Raw genomic sequence first — 27,988 nt, 5'->3', positions numbered from 1 at the left:
TATGCATATGCAGAGTGACTGGGTAAAGTAGCTTAAATAGCATAACCTATATGATTGCCAATTAGATGTGTAGAAGGGTGCAAGCGTGCCGTAGGCTGATCTAGCTATGCTTGATTTAACAGAGACAGTTATTTGAGTTTGAGTCTTTATATATATTTGCCTTTTATGATCTAATTCTTTTGAAATAGCTGTTCTGTTTGTGCCAAATCTTTGGATAAGCTGCAGTCCATCCTATATGAACAATAGAGCTTTCTCTTGTTAATATCAATGACATACTTCAGCTGCTCCCACCCACTCCCTTCTCTCTAAAGTCCAATTCAGGTTATGCGTAGGTGCACACTCCCCACTTCACAAGATACATCACTTCCTGAGTATAAGCTAAATATATTTAACGAAATACTGCTGTCACATGCTGTGTAGAACAAAAAGGAAACTCCACAAAAGGAGACTGAGTTGGCACTTGCGGTATTTCTCCTGTGCAGAGAGCTCAGCGAGCCAGCTGAAATAGTGTTTCTCTGTGCTATTGATTAGCTGGTTAGGCAATGAAAAGCTGGGGACAAGACAGCCACTGAGCTCTCTTCCTACCAGTGGATGCTTGTATGTCTGTTTTTCCACTTTACTCTCGTTTTTTTAAGCTCCCTTTCTCTTTTTTTTTCCATTTATCGAATCCCTCTCCATGTCCTAAATTCATCGCCCTCGTCCTCGCGCTGTTCTTATGTATTTACTATTCCACTCACAGAGAAAAAACCCGGCACGCCGCTTGTCGAGTTAGATCACAGGATCCCAGCTGTTCACAGTCAAGGGCCGCTTCTTTTATTAGCCGTCAGCAAGCCAACCTGGTAGGGCGGTGAGAGGGAGAAAGAGTGGGAGGCAGGAGTGCAAGGGCAGTAGGGGGCACAGATTTCCCACCTGTTAGTCCGCAAGCTCTGCTTCCCTGTCAGAGATTAAGTAGATCAGCGGGAATGCAATAGGTGAGACAAGACAGCTCAGAGAAAATGGATTGAGATGGCTCTCCTTCAAGGGCGATAGTAGCTGTCGATGGAACACCCAACTCTTGAAGTTGCTTTTAGGATGAGCACTGTAAAGTTTTGCCCGCTGCGCCACTGGAATGTGCTGTGGGATAAGGCACAAGCCAGCAGGCGTGCAGTGCCTTAATACCCCTACAAATCCCTTTCTCCTGCCCTGCGTTCCTTTTATTTTTCCCCACCATCTCACAAACCCATGCTTGCCTTTTGGTCTGTAGAGGACTGTTTTACTGGTGAGCGACTGGCCTACAGGGATACAAAGAACCTGAGTGTAAAACTATATTTCAAGCTGCTGTATATAACCAGACCTCCATTGTACCAGTTTTTTTTTTTTTATAATATTTTCATTGAAATTGCAGGAAAAGTCTCCTGTCTTTGTTGTTGTGCCCCCCCCCCTTACCAACATATCTGCTTCAGTTCTAACCACATTGGAAACACAACCACTCAAAAGAAGTGGCAGTGATGAGAGCAGCACAGAGTGCTCCCATTTTGTATGATTAAATTTACTCTGACAAGCAAGCATGCTTTGTTTTGGCACAACATGTTGCTCTGGGAACCTCGAAACTTCGCAGTTTTTGAAGAACAGCGCCGCACGTGAGGCGATTAGAGGACTCGTGATTTGAGGAGGGGTCTTCAGCAAGTCTTCGCCTGAAGTCACTTTTTTTTCTCCTCTCCGAAGTGCTCAACACGTCTGAATTGTATTTGCATATTTATGAGAAATGGGTGTCACAGTGATTAAGTTAACTGGGAGCCAGTTCTGCGGAGTGTGGATAATGAAATCATATAAAATTTGAAAGTCAAAGGACGTTTTCTTAAAAATATCTCTTAACTTTATTCAGACTTGGTCGAGTTTGATGAACTATTGGTCCCTTGTGTAGTGGATTTGTAAGCTGGGATAAGTTCAAATGGGTCAGTAAATGGTTGTAAAATGGCAACAAAAAAACAATATCCACTTGATTATATGCTCTTGTGCTAGGGCTGTGCGATATGACCAAAATCTCATATCCCGACATAAGAATTCTATTGTCCCGATAACGATATAAATCACAAAAATCTAACATTTTCTGTAAATTCTGTGAATCTCGGGCAGCTCGACTCCAATATATATTGTTATATCGAACAGCCCTATCTTGTGCTTTTTTTTTAACTTGAAGAGGATCTATTGTGTTCATTTCCAGTTCTGTACTTTAAAAAAAGTGTTTTTTTAGAGCTGCTTTGCATCATTCATAATAAGTATCCCTTATTATCTAATATTTGTCAGTGGTGCTGCCACTCAATGCGTTCAGTGTCTAGAGAGCAAGCCAGTATAGTTCCCTATAGTTCCCTCATCGATTTAAGCTAGTTTCTCTGATACGCCGCCCCTCGAAAAAGGAGGGTGTAAACAGCAGGGTCCTGCTTCAGGCTGTGCCTGATATCCCCATGTTGGTGTTGTTCCTGCATCATCAAAATAATTTTGGTCCAGGATCAACACTGAACTTGGTAGAAAAAGAAAACAAACTTTGTTTAAAACTCTCTTTTGGAACAATTGGTCAGCATTTTAAGTGGTTTCTTTATTAATTTATAATTTATAAGTTAGGTTTGCTGTTAAACACATTTAGGTTACCTATGTTGGTTGGTTAGTAATAGTTGTTAATACCATTAGCTAACCTCTCAGCTAATGTTAACTAAATGTTCAGACAATGCAATTGGTCAGTTTCACTGATGACCCTGGACTAACATTATTGTCATGATATAGAAACAATGCTAACAAGAGATATCAGATCCATGTTATCGTGTAAACAAACAGAAAACAGTCTTGAAACAGTGAGTACAGAGATTGAGCAATCAGGACATTCATGTTGTATGTGATAAACATGGACCCAATATGGACTTCATTACTAAGTGCTTGAGACCAATGTAGCTCAGTGGCCCCAGACAAGTAATTAGAGTTCACACTGAGGTTTGACTCTAAAATACAGTCATTATCGCAGCAAAAAATACAACCTTTCCAGGTCACATCACTTTGTTTGCAGCAGTAAAAGTAGTTTATTTCTGTATTGTGCCACCATTATAGTAGCCCCAATTCACTTGCCAGCATTTTATGGTGCGCAGAGTGATCGGGGGCGACTGAGAGCTCCAATAAAAATGTGGTAACACAATTGGCCCAACAAAAGGTAACTGAGAGCGTGACAATTTTTGTGTGGAGTTTGTGCTCGATTACAGCATAATTTTATATACCAGCGTATGTGATGCCTGCATGCAATAGTTGTCATCACCCAAATTTAACAACTGTCTTATGACCGAAGGCCCGGAACCAAGGCACCAAATTCTTTACGGCCCCCCTAAGAGCTAATCAGCCATCTTGCAATGAAACACAGGAGTTTATATTGGCTTTTCCCACACAATGGTCCCAGTGTACGCTTGTTGTTGGGCTCAAAGGTCTTGGCAAGAATAAAACTCATCCTGTTGCTGTCATGGTGATCACTGAATGTGGGCAGGGGAAAATAATGCCATAATCTCGGAGGAACAAAAAGAAAAGGCCCCAAGTATTTTGGCAGCTCCAGACTGGACAGAAGTTTCACACAACTATGAGTAAATGTCCCTCGAAAAACATTGTCCTTGGAATGTGAGATTAGCTGTGAATTTATAATCAGCCCGACTTTCCTCCTGCACAACTTCTGATTCAGCAGAACGTTGTGTAAATATGATGTCTAGCCACTTTTCAGGGGCACAGTTTGTAGTGCGCTACTGAATTGGATGTGTTTTCTGTTTAGAATGGATGAAAAATCTGGTACACAAAAATTCTACTTATTTTTTAGGTAAAATATTAGGGATGTTTCTCATGAGGGTATTTTAGACTAAGCTACTAAATGCTGCTTAAGCCTGAGCGTTTTAGTCCTCCTTTTGGACTAAATCAAATGATGCACTCCCTCTTGCATTTTTCCCGGGAGACACCGCTTGAATGAGGACACGTGGGAGGAACCTGCTCAAAATCCTGACTTTCAGCATGTCGAACATACAGGCTGTTCTTTATAAACCTATACATTTCATCAAAAACACCAATGAAGGGGAAGAGGAGGATGACCCTCCTCACATATACACAACACTCCTGGCACCAGCGCCAATTTATCACACGTAATTTCCTCAGCTCTTGACCTCTGACCTCTCCCTAGGGCTGTGTTTGTATTGAAGGCGAGGTGCCGCTGTCTGAACTGTCTGTCTGAAATCTCTCTAGAGGGACACGGCAGTGTTTGCTGGAGAAATATGCTGCTTAAGCCACTGGTGGTGGCTCCACCCTTGTGCCCAGCACGTGTTGATGTTTCCGTGCGTGTATGTCTATCATTGTCTCCCGTGTGTTTTATGCATGCTGCTCATTAGCCAGACAATGGCTACTTACAATGAAATGTCATTCAGAGCACTGTGTCAGCTAACCCCTGGGATGAAAGACGGAAGTGGGGCAGGACAAAGACATGTGCTCAGAAAGAAAGGAGAGGTGAATGTGAAAGGAATGATAGGGAGAGTGCACCGAGAGTTCAAGAAGAAGAAAATGCTCCATGTGTTTAACAAATGACAAGGGGGCTTATATGCATTTGTACATTTTTGCGGATCCTTTTATAGAAGAAATTGCCAGCAAGACTTCAGTCCAACCCACCACCCTGCTTCTGTGAACAGCGATCTCAGAAGTGAGATTGGCCCTGACCTTGTGTGCTTGTGAGACTGAGCAGAACAAGAAGAGAGTGCCACTGCTCCATGCATGCACCGGCCACGCCGCCGCAGCCCCTAACTGAGCCACTAGCTCCATCCAGTGCATGCTTGCTCTACATCGCCGCGTCTAGAGGCAGAAGGTGGGGAGGGGTACAAGATTAATGATGGTGCTAACCGCGTATTTATCATCCGACTGGAGAGTAATGCGACACCTTTCTAATCTGAATATATTTCATTGGGCTGTTATGGCACTCAGCCCTGGGCCGCATGTATGCGCGAGAGCGCGCTTTCAGGCTTATGTATGTGTGTGACTCAAAGTGTATTTGAATGTTAATCATATCTGCACGAGTTGCCCGAGATACCGAACAGGCCGCCATAAACGCTGGCGCTATCTACCCTGGCAAAATGGCCCTGTGGTAATTAGATAAAGATGAAGTTCCTCTTTCCGGCACGCTCCGGCCACGCTCCCCAAGATCCTTTCTTCTGATTCTCAGCTGCCTTATCACCCTTCTTCCAGCCTCCTCTCAATCTCTCCGTCTGGTTCTCCTACTACTTCTTTTTTGGCACTCAGCAAAAATCGAGATAGATGTCTCCTTAGCAGAGATGGAGGGATATCGAAAGCGCAATGCCAAGATGGGTCCTGATAGGGCCCACATTGGGCCTCCTGTTAGATTGAGTCCACCGGGGCTGCCAGAACTGTTCAGGAACTTTGGAATAGAAACAGCCTATTTTAGAGGATACTCTGCTGTGGGCGTTTTCAGATGGGGAACACAAGTTGAGTAGGTAGTTTGTCCACACACAAATGTTAAATTATACAACAGCTTGGCTTTCTTGTTGTATAGAGTGTTACTCTACAAATCCATTAATGTAGAAGAATATCAAAAAGATAGCAGCAGTCTGCATTCATGCTTGTGGTGTAAAACTGTGGTCACATGCACATGTATGATGGGATTACCTCGAGATGTGTTGCCGGTCATGGGGGTAATTTAGTTAATTCAATATTCTGAATATATACTGATGTTATCAAAAATTAAACATGTGGCGCAAGGTACAACCTCAGGATTTCGGCATCTTATGGCAGCATATAGCGTTTGACAGTCACTGCAATGGCATAGCCGTCAAAATTTTCATTACAGAAGGAAATGCAAACATGGGCACGCTTTGTTGCACAAAGGGCTTTTCTCTTGGAGATTACGACTCTTGCTTTCTTGTGTATCCCTTGCCAATCTTCCATTTGTGTAAGTGAATATATTCCAGACTCTGAAGCTTGTTGCACGTTTCATTGTTCGTGGTCATTGTAAAGCAACAAAAGGCAGAGAGAGAGAGTCATACGACGAGTCTTCAAGTGAGTGATTTGGATGAGGCATCGCACAAACTAACCTACCCACCTATCCAAGCTTACATTAAAGCGGTCACAGAAAAAACAGCACCTCGAACGCCAGATGAAAACAAGGTTCATGTGCCAGTTATACCGACGGCATCCACTGCTGTTTCGTTTTTCCCGAATTTCTTTATTTCTACGGATTACATGGACACAGTATCTGCCTGTTTTATTAAGCCCAGTGCATCAGAGGTTAATAACATAAAAGGGAAGCTTTCATGCTTTTTCAAAATTTTCTGTCATAGAAATATTGTTGTAATGGCATGTGCTCACATTTAACATTCAAATTTTCAAATAACGAGCACAAGTAATCCATGTGAGCCACAATCACAGGTGTCAGATCCTCTAAATGTGTTGTTTCAGGCTCTTTTTCCTACCCTTGGCTCTGTGGCGTGTCAATAAAAGTGGTGGTCTCAAGTACACCTACTTGATGGTAAAACCTTCTGTTTACAAAGGTGAACCCATTCAGAAAAATTTGGTTGAAAAGAAAGAGTGCGTTTGAAGATTGAACAGAGATGAACTGAGGTGCTGCAGTAAGACTTGGTGATAAATATCAGTTACTTTAAACTTCAAATCATGCAATTGTGCTTTAGTAGAGTCCGTCAATCACACTGATGCTACGTTGACTTTTGAGTTTGTTACAATCGGAGGTTGAGCAGCAGATTTCTCTCCTCCAGTCCTCCACTAAGTCCTGGTTCCCTCAAACCCTGGCATGTCAGAGAAGAATGGAAGTCTGGTGCTTTGCCAACACAGACAACACATGATGTTTCAGTGTCATCACAGCCCTGAGCATATTTGGCCAGACTTCTACTCACATGAATCCCGAGAGGAGGAAGGGACAGTTTATCTGTTGCAGCTAGCAGCTGGTGTCTGCCCTAAAGACTTTAACAGCCTCCAGCCAGCATTGCCACTTCAGATGCTAGTCATTTAGCAAACGAGTCAATCATGCGCAAGCAACTGCTAGTGACTTTTCGGTGTCCCCAGCGATCCCTGATATGACGACAAGGGGGCAAAGCAGAGTTGCGGTCTGCTAGGTCGTGGAAATCAGGTCGAACTATGGTAGACCCAGCAAACTATCTGGGTCTAGCATTCTCTGCTAATGATGGTCACTGCTGAAACTGGTTATAATCACAAAAGATCTGGGGACCCCAGTGTGGTCCAGATTCCAGTGCAGTTCATTGATTTTGGCCGGTGCAGGATTGTATATCTCATATTTACATGCTGCAATTATGATTTGAACTGGCATTCATATGTTTTTCGATTGACCCATAGAATGTGAATATAATGAAAGCTTTGCGCACAAAAGACTATCACTGTGGTGGTCTTTTTTGTGTTTTTGAGAAACACTTTTAGGTAACCTGAACAGCAGAACTGGAGTTTCAGTATTAAATTGAAATAAGAGACACATAGGTCTTGTATCTCATCTCGTGTTTGACAAAGCTGTTTTAGATATGCCACTAGGAATCGAGGAGCCGGCACGAGCTTGACAGCTGACAGTGTTAGTGGCAGTAACTCATTTACTGTCTTTTACTGTTGGGATGAAGGACAGTGAATATAAGAAATGAACAATATGCACACGCATTTGCCTTCTGTTGGATTAGGTTAGCTTAATAGACAAGGAAATCATTACAGCTTTGTAGTGTAGCTCTTTTATTGCTTGTTTCAGATCCTGGTACTCTCAGCTGTTAGCCTTTGATTTGTAGCTTCCTGTGAATGGCCTTGCTGGTGTTATCCCAAAATAGAAGTTGGGACAACTGGAGCAGAATTTGCATTGTATAAATAAATCGACTGAACAAGTATTCTTGGATTCAATCAAGTGGCAAATACTGGAGTTTATCACCTGTAACGATATATATTCTTAATGAAGTCAATCTTTCTTTCTTTGTAAATACCAACAGTATTTTTTCAGTGCACTGACTTTTGTAGCAGCACTGTTACATAAAGATGTAATGCAACATAGATTATTGAAGGTTAAATAGTACTCTTGAATGGAAGGGTGAACATCTCCTGGATATACTTACACAATCGTGTGGCAAACAGTCCTAAGTGCAATGTAAACAAAACTAAGTGAGAGACCTTGTTGCTAACAAGGTAACCCTTGAATTCAAGGTTACAGTCTGCTGTGGTTCCAAAATGCACACTCAAGCATATGCACACCAATGTCCTCGCTAACCCACACATACGTACACATCAGTACACAGCAAGCATGCACAGACAAATACATCTCTCTCCCTGTAGTGCCCTCCTTGGCAAAATCTCAGTGCCAGTCTCTTAATGAAATGCTCAATTAGGGTCTTTAAATAGGTAATTATGCAGAGCCTAATCCCCTAGCTCCTAGGCCCTATCTCATTTAGATGACACTTGGGCTGGCGGAATGGGAGGGGCAGGCACTCGGGCCTTAGTTTCTGTCATCAAAGCCCCTCCGTGGTGGCACGGGCGGCCCCGTTAATGATAAGGCACATCCACGCAGTCAGTCAACAGTGAGGGCCACTGGCAGCACGGGAGAGATGGCGATGTCAGGCTTGACAGTGTCTTAATCATGTTTGCGAGCGTTCGGGGGCGGATTTGTATTGGGTTGGGGGAGCATGTAGAAAGGTTTCTAAGAGGGTGTTGGATGTAAAGTGAGAGCAAAAAAAAAAAGACTTGGAGAGAGAAAATCACTCCCAAATGTCAAACTGTGCTTTTTCTTTGCTTGAATCCAGGCATTGACAGAACGGTTTTGATTTTGTACTCTGACATTTGTTTGAAGGTGGCATTTGATTAGAATTTCAATCTTCAAACTGTGGCTGGAAAAGGATTATCCATTTGTTTTCGGCAGCATAATAAAATGTCTCGTTCCAGCGCTACAATATACCATCAGTGACAGGGAACTACTCCCCCCCCCCCCCTCCATGTGAGTGTGTGTGTGTCTGGTAACATTGCAATGGCAAACATTTGTCTTGGTGAAACGACAAAGGAGGAATTGTTGCTTTTGCCTTGGGGTGAACCATTTCTTTCTCTTCACCGAGGTGCACGGGCAGCCTAAACTGCTTTTCATGAGAACAATAGCTTAGCTTGGCTAAAACACCTTTCAAGGGCGTCCAAGAACTAATAAAAGTTATAATCAGCAGCTCCCGCATCAAAGCGCTCAGTAAACTTTAGTAAGGATACTCGAGCTGCAGAAACATTGAAACAGCTTTCTAAAACGATGCTCGTCATCACCCACCCCCACCTAGCATGTCCTCTGACAGTCTTATCAGGATATAGATGGAAAGGCAGGAACAACACAATTTCACCCCTATCTGTGTATTCAGCAAAAACATTTCATATCTGTGATAATAATTTTTTTGTCCTGTTGCCCTCCGTATATGCACTGATGAATTTTCATGCAAAAAAAAGAAAGCTTCGATAAGCTGCCGCTTCTAATGGACCCTGCCTGCTCTTTTACTTGTTGACTCAGGCTTTCTTATTAAATCTCAGTCATGGCAAAAACAACACTGGCTGAAGTCCAGCGAGAAACAAGAGTGGCTGTCAGCTTTGACAAACATTCTTGCTCTTGAAAGTAAACATTTTAGCTGCACTGCCTTAAAGGCCGCCCTAACTTTCTTCTGATTGGCTGATCCTTGCAAACAGAAAGTTTGAATAGCAGGCGTGAGGAGATTAAGTGCTTATATGTTGTGCTCTGACCCTTAGATGATCATATCGGGGATATCCAGGCTAACAGACGTCCTACAAAGCTGATTTTTTTTAACTGTTTAATGTGAGCAACGCTCATCATAACAGGGTCCGCTGTAATGTAGCTTAGATGATATGTCCGTGTATGTGCAGATGTGGGGCAAGTGCCAAAAACTGACATGAAACTGCCCCTAATATCTTCATAAGACTAGATCTCCGCTTATGAAAACATCTCACCCCAGGTAAACGATAGCGTACAGTGTGCTAGGCTAATTGAAGGGAAATTCACCCATCGTCGCCTTAGTGCACAGCCATAATGTGGCGTTACATTTTAGCTCAGGGTAAATCGAGGCAAATTAGCATTTAGATAATGGAAGACACTTGGCATTTTAATTATTTTGCTGGCCTATGAGTATAGCGTGGATGCCCCCAGCGCCTCCTTACATCCTTCATGTGCGCTTAAGTAGTGTATTTACATACCAAACGGCTTGGCGTGCGTACAAAAGCCACTAAAATGTCACTAGCGCACAATGTAGCTCGGTGTGTCAATTGTTTCGAAAAGATAAGGAGGCACATTGCTGTTGACTTATGCCATACGTATTAGGGGGCAACACAATTCCCGGCGCTGTATTATTCCGATATTTTCAATAGAGCTCTGTTCTAATGTTTTGTGCCGCGTCGGCGAGTGGCAGTGGAACGCTGTTTTGTCTGTTCGAGGGCTCGGCACTTTCCATAAAACGGCGTGAGCTCGGGCTGGGAACAACCTCCCTCTCGCCCTCCTTCCTCTCTCCCATTCCTCTGCCTCACGGAAGTGAGATTATTCATCCTCCCACAGACCGTTGCTGTGTTGGGGGTAGATGTCAGAGTGCCAAGAGCACGCGGTGCAAAGGGTATGCGTGCCCGCTCTTCTGCTCGTGTGTGCCCGAGTCCACGTTTGCGAGCGTGTTTGTGTGGGAGTTGTGCGTTTTGTTTTGGCTTTTTTTTTTTTTTTCTTTGAGCCGCATCGATTTGCTTGGACGTAGTCCTGAACCAGAGTGTGCACATTTGAGGGTGAGAAGAGTCTGCCATGTGTTTTATTCACATTTTGTTTTTCTCTTTCACCTGCTGTCATCTGTCCAGCTGCCTCCCTTTCAGGAAACAATACCTTCACACTGCCAGAGCGGTCTCGCGGCTACCGCCCTCTCCTCTTCGGCAGCGCGTGATTTCTCTCTGCCTCTATCCCTCGTTCCTCTCTCTCCCATCTCCCTCACGCAGCCTCCGTCAGGCGTACGAGCACAGGCGGAGTGTGAAAAAGCTGGCAGTGAGGCACATTCCCTCGCTTCCCTCCCCTTGGTCTCCGCCTCTCCTGCTCTTTCACCCTACAGCGTGCTCTCCTCTTCATCTCCCCTTTCCTTCCTTGCCTCCTTCCCCTATCCTCCTCTCCCTTCTTTTGCCACCTCTCTGCCTCGTTGCTCCCCTTATCCATTATATTTCCAGCCCTCTGCTCCGCCCTCTTCTCACTCCCTCTTCTTTTTTTTCCTGCTTCATAATATGTAACATGATTTAGCCTTCCCCAGTTCATGCGGCGTAAATTTAATCCCATCCATTCCTGGTTGGCTGCTGCTGCTGCTGCTGCTGCTGTTGCCGCGTCTACAATTTTTCTCTTCTTTCCCCCTCTCTATCCCGCCACACTTTGTGCACCCAACACAATAGACTCCTCATGATTCAGCCTGTTTGCATGATAACAAGTTCTTTCCCTATGCTAAATGCTGATACGCAAGGTCAAGCACGACCCAAGTGGCACATGCTTGTACTATAGAAGCCGCCCACGCCGTGACAAGCAAATGTAGCGCAAGAGAAGGCCTCCCAAAGAGCTGGCAGTCATATGAATAGTTTACACAGCTCGCATGCATCCCAAAAGGCTGATTGTGCTCTGCTCTGGTTTTATGCGCAGCCCATTCAAACGGCATTAGTGACGTCCATTAGCGTTCAATAGCAAGTGTGTTTGTTGTGTCAACAAGGTCAGCGGAGGTGATCCAAAAATGGCGACAAAGATGAAATAGATTACTTTGGCTTCTTTGTTCCCCCTCAACCCTCACTTTGAAATTCCCAAGTGTCCCCGAAGCTTACCCAATAGCTCCATAACCTTGCACACGTGTGTGTGTGTGTGTGTGTGCGTTTGTTATGCCTGTGCGTGCACTGTGTGTTGGTATGCGCTCAAAGAGCAGCACAACAGGGCACGGGGATAATCAGTCACTAGACTACAGGTCAGGGTCTTGCACTGTTGGTACCATCCATCTGAACCAAGCAGCTGCTGGGAAACATGGCGGGAGGAATGAGATGAGAGAGAAAGATGGGTGAGGACGGGGAGAGAGAGGGAAAAAGTAGCAAGGTAGATCAGGTGGAGAGAAAAGTCAAGGAGAGGCTGTTGAAAACAAAAGCGAGCACACACACACAGACAGAGTGGAGGCATTCCTGAGCTGACGCCGTGCGCTCCTTTAAGTCATACCAAAAAAGCATCAAGGTCAGTCTGAGTTCACGCAATGATAAAAGCTTGCTCTTGCACCCATCAAGGTAATGGTCTTAAAACTGCAACTCAGCTTTTGTTTTTGTCTGCTCAATTGTGTACTTTTATTAATATTATTTTTTCCCTTTTTTTGCTCGATGAAGATGCATAACCTCCCATTTTGGCAGTTAATGTAACAGAAAAACAATCACAGAAAAGGCCCAGGAGAAATAATTTGTATTTTACACTATTTCTGCTGTGACATTTTTAAAGTCCACAATCATTTTTGCTGACAGGGAAGAAGGGTGGGGGGAGGAAGTGGTTTGAAATCTCCTGGAAGTAATTTGCCACGGACACACAATCGAGTTGGGGTCGCGATAGCTTCGGCGTCCTACAGCCGCAGAAGGTGCTTTTAAACCAATTATTAGACAGACAAATGTCATCAGAGCCAATTAGCTTCCCGCTGTGCTGTTTCATGTTGGGTGATCCATTCACAGGAAAACAAGATATAACCAGACATCAGCCCCAGCAACCGGTAGCCTTTGCTCGTCCAAAAAATTCGTCAGGCATCCGAGGCAGGGGCGTAAACCCCGATTTTCTCAAGCAAAAAGTCCGCCGGCACCACCCGGAGAATAGTTTATGGCCATGAGAGGCTTGTTTGAGGGAGGCGAGGGGGTAGAAGCAAATAAATAAGTATAGACAATAAACTCATCTAATGTGTAGTTGTCAGGGTCTTTCATGTGGAGGCTGCACTTGAGGGCATAGCTTAGCTTAGCTTGAGGAATGTTATTATACATGCCGGCTGATCGAGAGCGATGTGTGAGAAAAGGCCTTGTCACTCGGTCTTAAATCACATTGCGGGCAAGAGAAAGAAAGTAGCAGTAAAGAGGGGGAGAAAGGAAAAATAAGGAAAAACAGAAGCCACTAACACAAGGGAAGAATGTTCATGAAAAGACAGAAGTACACATAAGAAAATGGCCTCTTTTTTTTAGAGAAGAGAGACTTTAAAATTTACAGGAAACCAAAAACATATTAGCTGTATAGCTGTAAATCTGGTCATTTGATGTTTGGGAAAATCCTTGGGGCGTCCTTCGCAGCTATCCTTGTGTTTCTTCGACGCAAGCTATTAAAAGAGCAGCAGTGCTAGTACACAGCAGCTTGCGATGTTTTATTTGCCCTTTGACAATCTGACTCTGTATACACTGCCACTCCACAGAGGTTTCGCTTTGATTGGTATTTACTCATTAAAAGGGAGCTTATTATGTTTGTGTGTGTATATATATGATCTGACAATCGTGGATGATAATACCAAACGTGGCCAAAGATTCGAATGATGACTTGGGTGGATGTAGAAGTCATCAGTATGAGAAGTATGAGCTGTTTCTACTTCTTTTGGTTTTTACTCTTAGAGCTGTATGATGTCAGTGGGAGTGGCTGTCCCTTATATGGTCATCTTACAGCTGCCCCGCCCACCTGCTGATCAAACCAAAGTGTAGCCTTAAGACGTCCCATTTCAGGCAGTCGATGGAGGGTACACTAAGGATTATTTTGGATTGTATCATGCAAAGCTACTGTGGTTGATTGTGAAAGTACAAGCATGGATCTGGATGTAAATGAATTTTAGTCCCATTCCTGCTAACCTCCCGTGTCCTTATTTAAATATTAAAAAGAATCTTGTTTTATTGTCACAGCAAGCAGTTGAAACACTGCCCAGCTCTGCTCGGATCGACTGGTCGTTTGTGGTATTCCAAACATTCCGTCTTTTCTTTACGTTTTACATTTGCATTTATTGGCTAGTATGAATGCTGATATAGAATCGAACAGAATAGCATCTCTGCTATACCCATCAAAAAAGATCAGATAATAAAAACAATAACAAATACGTTATTACTCCTAAGGGAATGATTATACAGGGCGCAATGGGAGTTGGTGCAAGTTATTGTAGTGTATGGGGGGACGATGGAGGCCACGTCTTGGGGGAAAAAGCTGCTCCGGACTCTGTTTATATATCGACAAACGGCTAACGGATTAGATAAGCCGGACTCTGAATATCGGCCTTCTTGACATGACTTTATGAACTTGCTCAGTGTTCAAGGACAGCGTGGTGGAGCAAATATACTCGTTGTTTACTAGCAGTATTTCATCTCTAGAACTTACATTAGCATCTCCGTAAGGCACCCACACTGTGCCATATTTTTAATTAATATCCAAATGAATGATGTGTTCCCTCATATATAAACATATATGCTCTGATGCACCTGTGTTGCTCATCTTTCATTTGAATACCCTAGAAAATCATCAGTAACATGGTTAAACCCTATCAAGACAAAATATTTCCTTGAATTCTTTAAGCTTTATTCCCAGCCATCTATTACTGGTGCCTTCATCATGGTGTTAAGCTGGAGAATACAATTTTCATGCATATTAAGTCAACAGCAATTGGAGGCTGGTGGAATCTGTGTCGACTGCAGTTCTGCTCTGCTCTCCACCTTGCGTCCCCTTCGCTGCCACTTAGCTTCACAACAAGAGCTGGTCGTCTGATGCGGTTTCTCAGGCACGGGCCGTGTCTCCCAGCATCAGGGCAGAAATCACAGAGACCAGTGCAGTTATAGCATAGCAGTTTACCCCACTGTTCTCACAGCCTTGCATATCACTGTAGCTTAAAAGTGTGGCTGTGGAGGATAATTATTGCATTCTTTAACTTAGCCAGTCTGAAGATAAATAGAAAGCCCTGCCTCGTAAAAGGAAACGCATTCTTATTGGCTGTGCCTGTCTGGGTATGATACTGCTTTTTTATAACCCGGTCCAGTTCGGTTCACATCCTTCGTAGTTTTGCTGTGCTTTTGTCCTCGCATGTGTTGAGCTAATTACAGAGGGATTGGCCTTAATAGATTTGGTGGCATTTTTGTGGCCGCTCTGGTCTGTTAGGATAACATACCATGAGTCCGCCGTTTCCTTTCGAGTTCAGTTCAGTTTGTGCATGAGCCTGAAATTAAAAACACCCCATTTCAACATTCTCCGGGGCAGGCCAAAGCGAAATTAGTCATCTCGCGCTGAGGATGAGCATAATGCGGTCCAAATGCTACGCTCAAGCTCATGTTGAAAATGTTAAAAAACAAATAAATAATAAAAAAATTGCACCGTCGGTTTGGGCCTTTGGTTTGTATCGAGCTCGCTAAAACAGTAAAACGTGGAGGAGGGCACGCAAAAGACACGCCGATGTTATGAAAACGCTGTTTTTGAAGCTCATAAACTATTCTGCCTGCATTTGTCCCTATAACAAGTTTATTGGAGTATGGCTGGAATATGAGATAAATATGACTGATTCTTTGTTGTTGTTGTTTTGGTTTGGTTTTTTTAGAGCCTTAATAATATTGCTTGTCTAAATAGACCAGAATACCAAACAGGCATGCTCAAATGAGAATAGAGCCCAGCCATTATGGAGAATATAAACATCCCACCCTCTTTTCTCTTTCACATTTCTGATAAGGATCATGGAGAAGGAGGGAGAGAGAGAGAGTAGACAGCTCAACGGCCCCTTTCTTTTTCTTGCCACACACTCCCCCCCCCACCACCACCACCCTTTTTCTAATTAACATTGTGCATGTTGTCAGGCTTTGTTTAATAATGCATGATTGCTATCAGCAGCAAAATCCTTTGAATGAAACACTACTGAATGGGAACACAATAATACCACCGGGGGCTCAGGAAGAAAGACAAGACTGTTGGTGTTTTTTTTTTCTCCCCCTTTTTATTGTAATAAATGTTCAATGACAAGCATCAGTGCCACCAAATATATGAACGAGAAGATTCGCAGAGTGACGCCGAATGGCCGCGTTGAGGATGAAACGATCAAAGGTGATGCTGTTGGTTTACACCGACTAATGCATGCAGAGACGATGATGCGGATTTGCATGCACACCCGTATATGTAATTGTAGAAGCTTCCACTCCCAAAAAATAAATAAAAAAATCTGCAGTATTTAAGCTAAATCCATTGTCGGTTAACAATGCAGTTGGCAAACTGCTGCCTTTCTGCCAGGTCTGGCAGGTGGCTCGTCACCCCCATAGCACATTAGGAAGGAATCTGCAGCACAGTTTACTTGTAAAAATGAACACTACAAATCAACAGCAATTATAATTGCTTTCATTGTTGGTATAAATTATGGCTGCGCTGGGTGCATTTTAGCCTACATTAGCTTCTCCTTCTATTTACTCACATGGCGTAGCCTCTTGGTTGTCTCACTAGCAGTTACACAACATACAGATGGTTTTGTTTGCCTCTATCAGCGTGCGCGTGTGTGTGTGTGTGTGTGTGTGTGTGTGTGCGCAAATGGGTGTGTATGCACACAGGGTGCAAACAGAGAAGTGGAGGGCTGCCGAGTACTGTTTCTTGTGTGCTACCTAATGTCGTGTCATTATGGAAATTCACACTTCATTAATTAACTCAAAGGCTATCACTTAGATTTGGAGGGGCAGATGCGTGAAACAATAACCGGAGGAGACAGACGGCCGTACGCCGCACCGCGCCACGTATGGATCACGCTGCAGCTCCATCCCCTCGCGCCGCTGCTCGGGGCTTTTCAGTCCAGTTAATTCTAATCAGATTCACCGTCGCTACAAACACTGCTCATGTGAAAATTCTGTCTAGTGTTCTCAGATGTATGTTATATGCATACACGTTTTTGTTTGCATGTGTGTGTGTGTGTGTGTGTGTGTGTGTGTGTGTGTGTGGTGTGAGCGGGGATGAAATTGCCTCAAATTGATTCCCTTTGCCACCCGTCCCCCCCCCGCTCTTGCATTCGCTACTAGCCCCGCGGTGCTTGGAGACAGGTAGTCGTGTCTATCTCCCCCCAACACAAATCGAGTGTGACAGGTGTGCTATCTTCCCATCTTTTCTGCCATTTACAGCCCACAGAAATGAAAGAGGGAAGGCTAAGAACGAGACAGAGGATGATCGGTAACAGGGAAATGAGGTACTTTGTCATCATCGGGCCTAGTGATTGGGCTTAGGGGCTGCGTTTTTCCCTTTTTTTCCCTCTTTGCTTCCTACTAGTGAGTGGCGGTCAAATCTGCAGATAAACACCCCAGCGTAATAATACTTCTAGCAAAAGCCTTTATGTGCACAGTTACCAAAAACAATCCGAAAACAGATGCGCTTTTGATCTCATGGTGCACAAAGTGTCTGAAATGTCACGGTGCGCATAGCGTGCGCGCATCCAACTCCACCAGTCTCCACCGCAGCTGAAACAACAGCGGCTTCCCGCCGAACAATGCAGGCAGACGAGCTAAGATGCTAACCAGCGGTACAGTGTGTCATCAAAGCTCACACACTCGGATTAGCCGGGAGCCGTGTTATGAGCCGAAGACTACCGCACAGCATCCATCACTGAGGATCAAGCTCGGGCTTAAGCAAATGGATGACAAGGGATGGAGCCGGTCTGCGGCTAATACTAGCTCACTGTATCACATTGATTTTCACAGCCATGTAGTGGTCCTGAGATAAAAGGCTGAAACATGAATGGCAACGGCTCGTCGCTCTGTCTTACAGATTTTATTTGTTGTTTGTGCAGCAAACGGATAAAAGACTGAACCACACACACACACACGGGCTCCAAGTTAAGCTACTCTACTTTGTATAGAGCTTTTAAAGAATTGATGGAAATGTTGTGTATGGGCTACAGATGAACGGGTTTAGCAAACATGTACAAGATAGCACAGTGTCGTTTACAGACAACTTTTATGTCCAGTGATGTTAAAAGTTTAAGCAGTTTTACTGAATAATAGGAAATCGCTTTTGCAATTCGGGATTCTTACTGCATTTCCTGGCTGTTGCTTCATGGGAGCGAGGCCTTCCTAATGTGAAACAGATATCGCTGCTGATCTGAGGTGGACTTGGAAGGTGCTCATATTATGGAGCGCATTTAATTGGCGCTCGTGACCGGAGCTGTGAAGACAAAATCATATTAACTCGCCCTTTCATCTGGGCGGTTTCTCCCTCTCTCTCTCTGTGGCTTGCACTCTGCGTCTCACTCCTTCTCATGCACACGTGCACACGCGTTGTGTGAAGTGACTATTCCATTTAGAGAACTGTCAGAACATACCCTGTGAGCACATCAGGCTCTTCCTATCCTCTGTCAGCTCCAGCCGAGGCTGTGTGGGGGTATGTCAGAAATGTGCAGGAATAGATAAAACCCGTGGAGCCAAACAGCTTTGTTTCATTCATTCTCCTCTCTCTTTCTCTCTCCTTTTTTTCCCCCCTCCTCATCCCCTCCTTCCTTCTCCCTCTTCCTTTCCCTCCTTGCCTCGCATAGGCTGTGAATACCCTGCATCTGAGAAATCAGACCAGACTGACTCACTCTGTGAGCCAGTGCCACCGAGGCTGCCAAAGCATGCTGGTGCCAAGCTGTCCCACCATGCGCAGAGCCAGACCCACGCTGCTGCTGCCGCTGCTGCTCGTCCTGGGTCTGCTCCTCCACCTCGCCGACGCTCAAAGTAAGTACACCGTCCGCTTTCCCCACGGGCCTCGAGTGTGGTGTCCCGCTGGTTATGGGATGGGGACTGTTTTTTGAGTCATCTCTTTCATTTTTGTTTAAACATCATCATGCGCAGAAATACTTCCTGTACTGCGTTTGTAAAAACTTCACAGGCCTGTGGGTAAGAGACACTGTTTGTCTAATAATGTGTTATTATTTATTTCCTGAAACATATTTAAAAAGTGATCCCAGTCAGTGATGAGAAAACAGGCCCTCTTCCATCAGTCCTATTTTACTGTTCCCACTGTGTCTATGCCTCCTTTACACACACACCTTTAGTCCACAATGATCAGTCTCTTCATCTCAACTCCTTATTTTCCAGCTACTTCTTTCTGCAGTAAAAACCAGAAACGCTCACGCCTCAGCCAAGAATCTAGCAATGAGAAATCTTTGGAATTGAGTTACTTGACATCAGACACCTGCCCATTGATGTGTGACAACCGTTTTCAAACCTCATTGAGCTCTGGTCCTACACCAAAAGACCACCTCCCCCTCCCCCACATCATCCCCCACCACTTTTTTTTTTTTTTTTTTTTTTTTTACACTAAGATCCATGAATCATTAGCTACTGGAGTCACAGTGAGATGAGTAAAAATTTTTATTGCTCCCTTTGCACTGCCTGAAATCCCCTCAGTTCAGCTGAATATCTCAGAACGAAGGGCTCGTTCACCCAAGGTCACAGACAACGGAGCCAACGCAAAGTGGAATTGATGGGCGAAATTTTCAACTTTGTGCTTGAGAAATGTTCCCTGCAATCCGCTCCACTGTGTTTTATTTTTCTATTCTGTGCCCAACCCCCCCCCCCCCCCCCCCTTACCCCCAAGCCACATATGTCTCTCAGCAGGGAAGAGGCAAACAGTTGAAAACGTCTTCTCCGTTTATTCCCCGGTTTTATGTGCAGCTCCGGGATTTATTGACACAATTTAATTATGGGACCTTCCCAAAATGGCATTAACGGTCGATAAACGTTACCATTGAGCGGGCTCTTCGGAAGCCATCTTTTCACAAACTCCCATCTTCCTCGGCGTAGTGTGAATTCACATAACATTTGCTCAGACAACCTCAGACAACTGCCTCGGTGAAACTTCCAGACATTCCAAATCTTGACGCCTCAGTGCTCGCCATTCCCCTGCAACCCACCCCCACCCCCCGATTAATTCCCTTCATTTGGCTGTGTGGTTGTTAGCAGCTGCGGCTACCCCCGTACCCTACTTTAACAGCTGTGCGGGGTCATCATTTCAAAGCCAAAACACACACACTTATCACGAGGTAGCCACAGCGCCTGTCTGCTAATGACTGAAGGGGTGTGTGGGAGTGAGGGAGGTCACGGAGACGCGGTGCTTGTTGTGTCTGCTGCCGAGGTGTGCGAAAACATGGCTGCTCATAAGCAGAGCCACTTCAGGCAGTACATTTTAGCTCTGGGATTTATATTTGCTCCTTTCTGTTCCTGCGCCGCCTGATCTCCCACATGCACGTGTTTGCTCCTTTTCTTTCCCCGGCTTCTTTCTATTGTCTTTCTTCCTAATCGCTCTCTTGCCAATTTTCTCCTCAGTTCTTACTTTGGCTTTTTCTTTCTGATGTTGTATTGTTTTTTTCTTCCTTTCTGTTTTTTGTTTCCCCCGCCAGCGTCTTTGTCTTTTCCCCACCTTCTTCCCTTGTTGTTTGGAAGCCGTGCAATAGCCCCTTCCAGCGACTCGGAAGCTCCTTAATTTCCTCCACTGTGCCGATGCTTGTGCATGCCCAGCCCTGACACTCAAAGGCTCTCCCTGCATGTGTGCTGTGCACTGAGGACCTCAGTGCACATCAGTTTAGTCTGTTCCAGACTAACCCCTCAGCACCAAAACCCTACTGTTGCTGCTCTGGATCCATTTGGATGTGAGCTAGCCTCAGGCTGTGGACCTGGTGGAGGATATGAGACACACGAGTGCAGAAAATGGCTGAGTCTGCCTGTTCAACAGATGGCACGAGCCTTAGAGCCAGTCCTACCTCACATGTTGGGCACTCTTTAAGAAAATTAACAGTAAGGACTCCTAGTAAACATGCACTTCTCTTAATAAATATAAAAGGGTATTTCCTTATCTCTGTGCAGGTCTGTTCGGTCTGCTGTTGTGTGTCTTTGGCCTTCTCTCTGTTGCTCTCTGTTGTTTTCTCCTTCACCTTGTTCCCCTTGCTCTTCAAATGCCTCCCGTTTAATTTGTGTAGCAAATTGGGCTTCGGCAATAGCTCGAAGGGGGGAGGAGCGGGGGACATAATTGTCCCCAGCGAGCCAAGGGGGGACAAAGTGTGAGAGAGGCAACAAACAATTTCTCTGTCTTTTACTGAGCAGTAATACAAACAGGACTCACTGGAGATGAGAGGACAGCCTAAAGCATTAAACAGCTCCACCTGCGCAGGGATGAAGTTAAAGCGAAAACTTTGGTGTGGGCACCAGAACTAAATAACTCGGGTCTCCTTTAACTCGATAGAGCTTTTGCTGCATGAGCCCAACACAGATATGAAGCAAAACCAAACCAGGTTTGGACTGGATCGTGTCTCCACAAGGTGTGGGGCTTGATTTTGCTACTGGGCCACAGAAAAATCAAGTCAACCTGCAATATAACTTAGATTACAGAGAGGAAGAATTTGCCAGCGTCAAACTATTAGATAACAGTTCAATGCTGGTAAGGCTGGCATTCATGCAACAAAAATAATGTACAACACAATATACAACAGAAATAGACAATAATATAGTGCTGTAATTGTAACAACATACTGCTGTAATAATGTTATAATCATATCGTAATATACAACAGTTTCAAAACTCAGCTGTGATGACAAAGAGTGATATTTTACTGTATTTTTAGAGCAGGCTGCTTAATAATATGTAGCTTAATCATTAAACTGATTCAGCTACAGATGTGTATATTGCGAACTAATTTACTGTATCTTTCTTTTCTCAATGAGCACACATCACTGACATCAAAAACCTAGTTGTCTCCCCAAGACAGCTCACTCTCTATTTACTTTAAGGGAAACAGCATTATATTTTATATATTCATTTAGTTTTATTTGTTCTTTTTAAATGTATTTTTAAGATTGTAGTGCAGTAAAAATCTGATAAGGGTAGCATAACAGATGTTTACTTTGATTGCACTTTTAATAACAGTATGTGGGAGTTGGTTTAGGATAATAGGGATTGATTTGTGCATAATTGGAGCTTATTATTTAGTATTAGTGTACAGTAGTGTTCTTACTAACTAGGCAGCTCAGCCTCTTTCTGTTGACAATATTTACTTATACATTTTTGGGTCAACTTGAACGAAAGGTGGATTGTGAAATGTAAAAGTGAGGTCAGAGGTCAAATGTGACATGATTTTGGATGCAAACTAACTATATAAACATTTTATGAAAGTTTGATCTCATCTGATCTTGGAGACGAGGTCAAAGGTTCAAAGTAACATCTTTTTAGAATCCCCATATATCACTCCATATATGCTGATATGTTATGTACAGATTACTGTTATTTCTGTGACCTTCAGATCAGTCTATCAATGTTCATGAAGTGTGACATCATATTTTACATTTTTACACACTACTTTCTATGTGTTGACAAGCACACTTGCACGATTCATAGGTTCTGATTTATCAGGCTTTTTGTTCATTTTCAGCCAGTAAATCAATAGGTTGAACTTAAAGTCCTTGGTGAATATGAGCCACATTTTAATGGACGCCAGAATTCATTTAGAACCTTTCAAGCTGTCGTGTTTAAAGACCGGTAGAAAGACAAGACAACTGAACACTACCACAAAAGCATAACCTCCCTGGTGGAGGTAAAAAATCAGCTGGTCTTTCAGCTGCAAATTTGCTCAGTTACGTCTGTAGAGAAACCCAACTCACACACTTTCTAGCCCATGGACCATGTCAAACCCTTGGCCTAATAGTGTTTTAATTGATTGCCCTCATTGCTGGTGGATGGCGTGGTGAGTCACAGTGAGCCAGCCCAATTCTCTTTAACACGTCAAACGAGTATCGACAAGGCTCCGTCCTCTTTACACATTAAGATGTTAACACCCAAACTTCATCTCGCTCACGCGCACGAGTATGGAGCAACATGCCCACCCAAGCGCTAACAACATCCACAGACACCTTAATGTATGTGCAAACCTTTGGAGCCTGCAATCAAAGGTGAACCACATGGGAGGAAAACAGCACATCATCTATTGATGTGGTGCTTCTTCTGAGCTGCAGCAGTGTGAAAAAAGCAAGCCATAGTAGAGTTGATGGGGGGCGGCGGCTAAGGGCAGAATTAAATACAACAACATCTAAAGGCAGCCATGTTTCCATGCTAGTAGATTCTGTCCTTTCCCCATAAGTCAACTAAATGCAGAAGCAAGTTATGACCCAGCAGTATCTACTGTGACAGCAGAGGAGAGTATAAGTGTCATCTGTTTAGTAGTAATGCAGCAACAGAATGCGAAAAAATTAGAGGCATGCCTGCTGGACGAGTTATAACAAATTATGCACACACGCAAAGACACACTGTCATTCCTATGAGCGTTACAGTGTTGTGAATAAAGCTGCAGCAGCAGCAGCGATGCACACAGATAAGTGGAGAAGTTCTAATGCATACGCTCGCCCCACATACCAGCTAAAAAGCTTCACCTTGTTAGGAGTACAAAAGCTAATGATACTCAATTCCCCAGATGACGTTAGGATGTAATGTGTGTTTTATGCATGCCTTGCCTAATATGAATTATTGTAAAATAGTATTGTATTTGCATATAAGCTTGCGGGCTGTACTGAAATTAGCATTTTTACAACAGCTCAAATTAAATCCGTCTGCTTAATTTGCCTACATGCTAATTTGATTTAAATTGAGTCTATTCCGTTCGCTTTTACGCCCGTACCCACGGAACCGGGTGCGCACGCACACACGTGAATGCACAGTACGCACTCTTTAAGAGCTGCAGCCTACACGCTGCGGTGCACACGCGGAATTAGGCACACAAATAAGCGCGCGCCGAGGTTACATGTTTGTGTAGCCACACGAAATGACATCAAAGCAAGAGGAGAACCGTACTCTCAGAGGGGGTTTTGATCCAACTTTAAATCACTGTAATTCTTCAAGTCTACCACCTCGTTCATCATTCTGCCGGACGCTGCTCATGTGGAAATCTCATTGTTGGCTCCACTCGTTCATTTCAAAACGTATCTTAGCGCAGCACATCCTTAAAAACTAGCGTCGATATCTACAAGGGGAGAGCATGCATCATGTTCACACTTCAAATAAATGCGGTGAGAACACCTTCGGCTGAGAGTGCCAACATTTAATTACCATCTAGTTGTTTGGATGAAGACCTTGTGACAAGGCTGGGAATCTGAGATAAAACAATGTTATCGGTGCAATGCAAGATGCTCGCTTGCAGGTTGAACTGAACGAGTAAGAAGTCATTATCATTTTCTTTGGCTGTAAAGGCCTGTACCAACTCCTTGTCAACAATGTGCTGTGCAATTATGTGTAAAGGTTGTATCAGGCCCATTATTAACTCCATGGATGCCGAGTTCTCCGGCAACTTTGCCCAAGTGTATTATTTAAGGCCATTAGCCTCATCTATGGATCGCAGTCATTTCGCCTCGCACTTAGACCACAAAATCGCACAAAAGCCAAGCAATTTTCATCACACCCCTGACCCTCCCACTCTCAAGAAAAGCAGATAATCACAAGCTATATGGAGATGTTGTACAGGCTCCGATGAAGGTAATTAAAGGCTAGCCCCCACGGTTAGTAACGCCACATCTGAGTGCACTTATTTCTTCAAGAAATAACCGACTAAAAAGTGGTGGTGCAAATTAAGCATGCTGTACCATTCACGTCTCAGAGTGGGAATATTGACAGAACAAAAGCACCTTAATCCAAATTGTAAATCCATTGGAGTGGCAATCAACAAACTCCACAAATCCCTTTTTCTAATTCCATAGATTTGAATCCCTCGCCATGAAACGACAGGGTCTGTCGTACTGTGAAATGGTATGGATTTCAGTCAACCTGGCGCCTCCTTATCTGTCCGTTGAGCGTTTATGGTGTCAGCAAAACAATAGAGGGCCACGTTAACACGGTGTGTCATGCTAGTTTTTTTTTGTTTTGTTTTGATTCTTACACAATTGCTCTCCCTTTCTCTCCCTCATGCGCACACACTCTCATTGAAAGAGGACCTCGTAGCACATCTTTGAAGCCGGGATCAGCCAGTGAGACGAACACAATGCCAGCTGTTCTGCATCTGCCGGGCTTACGCTTGGCACGATTCGGGCTTTGCTGGCGCACGTACTAAAATCTGATCACCCTTCACACACTGTGCCAGTGAACTGTATAACAATGCAGGTGTTTCATGACATTGCCACAGTGACAGTGCAATTAATGGATTGATGCCGTAGCTGTGGCGATGGGATTACTCGGCTAGTCAAGTCTGAAATACACGAGCGCTCACAGACCAGATGATGTTTTACTGCAGTGTGCAGGTGAAGGGGAGAGAACAAAACCTCTGTGTCTGCACAGCAATCTTACTAAAGATGCTTTTATACTCACAGTACAGAAAATCATACTCAAGTCTTTTAAGTAGAAAAGAGAAGTGAAAATGGTTCCATGTGGATTTGAGTCATAATGTTCCCAAAACATGCTGGAGTTTGTCTGCTCCCCATATGCTACCTGATTTATCTCCCAACTTTAGATTGACTTGTTAATAGAGAGAGATGTCCTTTATGTGGTCATCTGAGCACACAGCTCTGCCCCCAACCACAGGCTGTTCAAATTTTTTGTTTGCAAGAGGCTGTTGATAAGATGAAAGTTAAAGAGCTGGAACAGGAGGCTAAAACAGCTGCTTGAACTGTGGGGGCGGCACGAAGGTTATAATACTGAGACTTATTTTCATGTTAGTCTTGAAGTGACAATAAAAACTAGGCTTCAAAAATGAAAATAAAAAGAACGTAATGACGTGAAATGATCAACAGTGCATATTTTGTCCTGTCTCCCTCTCTTCACTCCTAACCGGTCACAGCAGATTCAATTTGATTTTAGTGATACAGCGCCAAGGCGTTTTATATTTTAAGGTAGACCCTACAATAATACATACAGAGAAAAACACAACAATCATATGACCCCCTATGAGCAAGCACTTTGGTGACAGTGGGAAGGAAAAACTCCCTTTTAACAGGAAGAAACCTCCTGCAGAACCAGGCTCAGGGAGGGGCGGGGCCATCTGCTGCAACCGGTTGGGGTGAGAGAAGGAGGACAGGATAAAAGGCATGCTGTGGAAGAGAGACAGAGGTTAATAACAAGTATGATTCAGTGCAGAGAGGTCTATTAACACATGTTGAGTGAGAAAGGTGCTGAAAAGGAAAAACTCAATGCATCATGGGAATCCACCAGCAGCCTACACCTATTGCAGCATAACTAAGGGAGGATTCAGGGTCACCTGATCCAGCCCTAACTATATGCTTTAGCAAAAAGGAAAGTTTTAAGCCTTATCTTAAATCTTCTTATCTTAAGATTGTCTGCCCCCTTACCAAGGTTCTGCCAGAGGTCTCTTCCTGTTAAAAGGAAGTTTTTCCTTCCCACTGTCGCCAAGTGCCTGATCATAAAGGTTTGTCTGATTGTTAGAGTTTTCTCTATGTTATTGAAGGGTTACAATATAAAGCACTTTAAGGTGACTGTTGTTGTGATGTGGTGCTGTATAAATGAAATAAGATGGAATTGAATAAGCTAAAATAAACCAGACTGGGTCTCCACATGATTGTGGGTTAGGTGCTGTCAAAAAATTGGCACCTGTTTTGAACTTTTTAAATTGACCCCTAATAAGACTCAATTTTATAATGATTAAAACTTATTCAGAACTAAACTAGAAGTAAACTTTGTCAAACATTGACAACTAAATGGAAATTAACTACCCTGGAAAAATGAACTGAAACTAAAGTGAACTGAACAAACAACAAAACCTCAAAAAAAAATTTAAATAAATAAAAAAGGCAACTAATTAGACAACACAAAACTATAATCATTCTGGGGTGCACCAAAGCCCAGTGTGAGATCATTATTTTTGAACTTTGAGTCGTGCAAAACTCCTCTTACAGAGTCCAAGAATAAAAAAAATCATGAAGCTGGAAATGAGCACTTTTCTGGATACATGTTTACTTAGTGCAGTACATTTGGCTAAAATGTTCCTTCATCTGCTCCACATTCATGACTTGTTCATCAATTTTGCGCTAGCAAATCAGGCCAGTGATGATAATTTGATGATTACCAAAACTTTGCGATTTACATAAACAAAAGTATGCATCATTCACAACCAAACTCATCCAAAATCTAGTGTTTAATTTGTACGTCATAAGCAGTACGCAGAAATCGGTGGTGTACAGTATGACTGTGCTGCAGAGACAGGATTTACATGTCATTCAGTAAATTGTTGAAAATATCTCTGAAGATAAAATCTGCACTTTTGTTTGGTTGCTCACTTAATTCCCAAGCGGTAGTAACAGCAGATGGATCTGCATATTTGATTTGGCACAGCTTTTATACTGGATGCCCTTCCTGACCCAACCATCCCATTTATCCAGGCTTGGGATGAGCACTAGGAGTACACTAGCTTGTGACCTTCTTAGGCTGGGCCTATCCTTCTGCCCTTTAATTGGGGACCTTTTGTTTGTTCCTGCGACTGTGTTAACCACTACACATGAAAAATGGAAATAAATGTTGCTAAATTCACTAATTTGTTTGTTGAAACCCTCCCATCCCTGACTTGTGAGGGTAGCAATCACTTTTGAATTCCCCACTTCAGAACTGCGTGCGGTTTGGGCGCGTGTGTGCACGCGGGGGGGGTAACACCCGGCCCTAGGCTGGCGCTTTGGTCTCACACTGGGGGGTCCTAAAAGTGCGACACGTTGCACTGATCTCAGTGCAGCACATTTGTGTGCCTCGGGGGGGTGTTGGGATTCTGCAGTGGGGTTAATGGTCTAAACCATTCATCTCCATGAAGCGCCTCCGGGCGATCTCTCAGTCCTAGCCAAAAAGCTTACATCCCAACCTTCTTACCTACAGCACTCGCCAAAGCGTGATGCAGATTGGGAAATCTTTATGCCCCGAGCTCCTCCTGTCACAGCTGATTTACATTCAGCGCTGTGATGGAGTGAGTGCTCAAAGTCCGTCTTAGGAGAGCCATCTTTCTCACCTAATACCCTCTCAAACACACTACATC

General features: G+C 43.8%; 1 protein-coding gene across 5 annotated transcripts in view; it reads left to right on the top strand.

The window, feature by feature from the left end:
- The window catches only part of LOC308402910 (receptor-type tyrosine-protein phosphatase delta-like), a 421,888-nt gene that overhangs the window by 298,764 nt on the left and 95,136 nt on the right, over positions 1–27,988 (top strand). For all 5 annotated transcript variants that reach the window (XM_080892054.1, XM_080892053.1, XM_080892056.1 and 2 more), the window contains one exon: positions 18,543–18,723. In XM_080892054.1, coding sequence (XP_080748180.1) covers positions 18,621–18,723 — 103 coding nt within the window. In that variant the 5' untranslated portion in view covers positions 18,543–18,620. The remainder of the gene's footprint in view (positions 1–18,542; positions 18,724–27,988) is intronic.

The sequence above is a fragment of the Rhamphochromis sp. 'chilingali' genome (assembly GCF_963969265.1).
Source record: "Rhamphochromis sp. 'chilingali' genome assembly, chromosome: 1".
Taxonomy (NCBI): Eukaryota; Metazoa; Chordata; class Actinopteri; order Cichliformes; family Cichlidae; genus Rhamphochromis; species Rhamphochromis sp. 'chilingali'.
Note: the sequence above shows the minus strand (reverse complement) of the source record. Positions and strands in the feature narration are given on the sequence as shown.